The sequence below is a fragment of the Pseudoliparis swirei genome, chromosome 1 (assembly GCF_029220125.1).
Source record: "Pseudoliparis swirei isolate HS2019 ecotype Mariana Trench chromosome 1, NWPU_hadal_v1, whole genome shotgun sequence".
In the NCBI taxonomy this organism is placed as follows: Eukaryota; Metazoa; Chordata; class Actinopteri; order Perciformes; family Liparidae; genus Pseudoliparis; species Pseudoliparis swirei.
Genome location: NC_079388.1, coordinates 10,570,295 through 10,574,195, shown reverse-complemented (window position 1 = coordinate 10,574,195; position 3,901 = coordinate 10,570,295). Strand labels below are relative to the sequence as shown.

Sequence of the window (3,901 nt, the reverse complement as noted above, 5' to 3'; positions counted from 1 at the left end):
GAGATTAATACTATGCAAGTAGAGCTTTCCATGGTTGTTGCATATCTTCCATCTCTTTCCCCACGTTTACAGTCTCACAATCAATAAAAAAAAGATACAAATGCTTAAATTTAAAAAAAGTTAAAACATATTGCATATCAATTAATGTTGTCCTTGATTGAGAACCAACTGCAACATAACAGAAGAGTGGGCTTTTGGGGGCATTCAGGAGTCCAGAACTTTAAGTATTGCTCATTTTATGAATATTATATTACATTATATTACATTACATGTCATTTAGCTGACGCTTTTATCCAAAGCAACTTACAAGTGCATTCAACCATGAGTACTATGGAGGACTTAAAATGACATAAGTATAAATAAATAAATAAATGAATGAAACATCCTTAAATTACATTCCGTGACTCAACAACAGTAGTATTTAGAATGTACAGACAAGAATGCATAATAAACGCTGTTCGTCTACAGATCCAAGTGCTAGGGATCGATTGCTTCTGTCTTGCTCTCCGATTTGACCAATCCTGTTCAACATTGAGGTTCGGACCGCCCAGCTCATTTGAATATACGGACACGTAAATGTCACACATAAATAAATGAAGAAATACGTGTGGACACAGAAATAGAGATATAAATAAATGAAGAAATACAGAAATGTAGAAATACATTTATTTAATGATGTCCTGTTGAGTTATAACTTATATTTATTAATTTCTGTAATTATTTCTGTATTTATACATGTATTCTTGTATTTATTTATACATTTATTTAAGCAATTGTTTTTTTATTTATACATTTATTTAAGCATTTATTTATTTATTCTTGTATTTATTCATGCATTCATTTATTTATTTATTTATACTTAAGTCATTTTGAGTCCTCCATAACTGAAGTCCTAATCTGTATAGACTATGTTTAGTGACTAACAGTTTGGCACTTCCAAGGCATGGATATATATAAAACTATTTCAGTTAAATCTTCAGTTGAAAAAATATGAATAACTACATCAAAACATATCTGTTTCTTTGAAGAAAAAACAACAACGCTTGATTGGTTGTTTTTTGTGGCGCCATAAAAAAGAAGAAGAAGAGACTCACCGTGATGTCCAGCCGACTGCAGCAGGATTTGTCCGGTGCTCTGGGATTGGAAATAAGCTTGGCCTCCAGTGGAGTAGGTCACCATCCCCGTGGAGTTTCCTCCGGGGCCAAAGGTCAGGTATGAGGGAGGGTTGGAATCTGGAGGGTTGGGGGTGAGGTAGGGGGAGGGGGTGAGGTAGGCCATGCGGGGCAGAGATGGTTGAGGTTGGTGCTGGCTGGAGGAGTAGGAGGTCTGCAGCTGGTAGGAGAGAGGGTTGTTCTGCTGACCTGAGGTCAGGTAATCCAGCTTCTCCCCAAAGTCGAAAAGAGAACTGAGGACGGACACGGACACACACACACGCACACGTTAGCTTTCGGCTGATAGAGATACCATTTATTTCTCAGGTGTTTGATATAAAAACACAGTATTGGACAAATAAAATGTGCCTGAGACTTCTGCTGCCACTCCAATACAAAGCAAGTGTTGAAAGCTTTTTGGCAGGATGTTCCAGTTACTCTACAGAACATACTGTCAACCAATTAAGAAAGATATCTATTATTTAGTTGATAGTAGTTCCAAGGACAATAAGTTTTAAGTCTCAGGATTGGAATATTTATTTACTTTCATTGTTTGTTTTAGTATTAACTTGTATTGGGGATTTGTGTGTCTGCCGTGATACATAATTTTAGTCAAACAACATTTTGTACAAAGCAATTACTAAACAAGAGTAGCTGAATCCGACTCCCTGCAGGCGCGATGACAGGCGCCGTCGTCCAAGGCATCATTATACCAGTATTTCCCAGGATCTGTGTTCCTGTCTGCAGCCCCTGTGCCCTTGTCATCTCTACTGCTCGTTGTCAGTGTTCAAATCATCGTCTAGCATTCATGTCACAGTCTGCTGTGAATTGAGCTGACCTGGTGTCAGTCTGCAGAGACTGGTTGTCATGGTGTGCCAAGGCGGAGCCTCCCTCCAGGGCATCCAGGAACAGAGGTGGGGTGTGAGCCAGGGTGTTAAGGAGAGGCGGAGGCGGAATTGGGTTGGCGGGGTTGTAAGTCGCTGTGAAAAAGGGGAGACTGGCTCGACGCAAGGGCGGAGGGCTGTTCATGGGCCGGGGGTGGTACTCTGCCAACCCACCCTGAGATGAAAGCTGATGCTGGCCCACATCTCTCACTCTGGATGGACCTTGGAGATAACACAGGCAGATGAAACATTGGTCTGGTTTCTGGAGAATTGTACAATCTCAGGGTGAAGGTCCACTGAGCGCCGAGTTTAAATCTCAGCTCTTATAGACTCTCACAGCATCAAGTTATTGCTTCCCCTGAAGAAAATACAACGGATGGTTGTTCAAACTGTAATTGATGGAGTTATAAAGCCTATAAATTCACTGTAAATAATAAAACTCTAAACTTCTATGTTGTGCAAAAACAGAGTTCGGAAATATTTTTGGGACTTTATACGCATGTAAAAATGTTTATAAACATTGTTGTTGCAAATGCTGATTTGGTGTGAATGTAGAAGTCAGGGAAATAGAGCAGTTCCTCTGAATAAAAATATATATATTTCGAATAGTAATTGTGGAGCACAAAGACCTCACAGTGAGCAGTACATTTTGAATAATTGTGTAAATGCTCGTGGATTTAAACACCTGGGCTGTTGAGGCTGGCCAGCAGGTTGCTGTAGGAGGGCGGGGTCTGGTTGAACAGGTTCGGGAAAGAAGGTGCTGGAGGGGCGAGCTGGGGCAGCATGTCGGCAAAGTGATTGGAAAAACAAGGAGCTGCCCGACTGAAAAAGAGAAAAAACTCAACTATCTGTCACACATCAAATTAGGTTTAAAAACAATGAATGTTCACCATTAGACGGCACACAGGGATATAACTGTAATACTTGTTGGGTGCCAGTGTGGGCAGGGTGGGATTGATCTGGTACTGTGGGGGGCTGCTGCATCCACCTCTACTCGGTTTGTGTTCGACCCTTGCTGTGTTGGAGTGCTCCACCTTCCTCCACTTGGCCCGGCGGTTCTGAAACCAGACCTGGTTCACAGAATCATTCAGAGGGGACAATAATATAGATATCAGTAAAAATGGAGGCTTGTGCAGGAAAATGGAAGGAAACTGGATGAGAGGGGACAGAAGGTACAGTTCAGCTAGATTTCTAACCATAATTCTTTGAGGTGTGACACCAACTGAGGCAGCGATGACTTTCCTCTTTTCTGCGTCAGGATAGTGGTCCTCCTGGAACAAGACCTCTAAATGGTCCAACTGCTCTGCACGCATATGCACATGCACACAAACACACACACACAAAGTGAAGGTCAACTATTTGCAAAGTTAAATCTGAACACACCTGGGCATACTGACTGTTCGGTTACCAGTACTGTAGAGCGTTCGACTTTTCTTCTTCGGTGCAGGGGGATGCAGGCAGCCATCCACGCCTTCTAATCCTGGCATCAGAGGGAAGCTCAGAGCGCGGCCTCGACCTCGGCTGCTGAAGCGAATGGAGCGCCGGGTGGAGAAGACCTGGGTTATCTCCATCTGCCATGAACCAGATAAACGTTTCCTCATCTCAGTCAAATTCAATAACGGTAAATATTGTCTGATTTAATATATATTTACTTTTAAAATAAACAAATGTGAATAATTACATTAATTTCAAGCTGAACACAATTTTAGGGATGTCAAAGTAAAAAATGTCAAAAAGAAACAACGATGTTTGTCTGAATAAACCGCGCTGTGGTACAACGAGAAGTGCACAGTGCAACGCTTCAGCCCACAGAAAGCAACGCAACAGGGATTTTATGGAAGTAAAAGTCGGTTCAAAACTTCAAAA

The 3,901-nt window shown here is 41.6% G+C and overlaps 1 protein-coding gene across 1 annotated transcript; it reads right to left on the bottom strand.

Annotated features, from left to right (window-relative positions):
• Positions 1–1,208: 1,208 nt before the first annotated feature.
• On the bottom strand, positions 1,209–3,606 carry LOC130198012 (homeobox protein NOBOX-like). Its single transcript, XM_056421050.1, has 7 exons — positions 3,444–3,606; positions 3,232–3,338; positions 2,960–3,105; positions 2,721–2,857; positions 1,990–2,257; positions 1,276–1,405; positions 1,209–1,232 (listed from the first exon to the last, which is right to left on the bottom strand). The coding sequence occupies exons 1-7, from the start codon at positions 3,604–3,606 to the stop codon at positions 1,209–1,211; spliced, it is 975 nt and encodes a 324-aa protein (XP_056277025.1).
• Between the last annotated feature and the right edge of the window lie 295 nt (positions 3,607–3,901).

Excerpts from the sequence above, each read along its gene's own strand:
- LOC130198012 (XM_056421050.1), bottom strand. The coding sequence starts at position 3,606 with ATGGAGATAACCCAGGTCTTCTCCACCCGGCGCTCCATTCGCTTCAGC. Across the intron at positions 2,858-2,959 it reads CCCACACTGGCACCCAACAA|TCGGGCAGCTCCTTGTTTTT; the intron begins GTATTACAGTTA and ends TCTCTTTTTCAG. Across the intron at positions 2,258-2,720 it reads GGCCAGCCTCAACAGCCCAG|GTCCATCCAGAGTGAGAGAT; the intron begins GTGTTTAAATCC and ends GTTATCTCCAAG.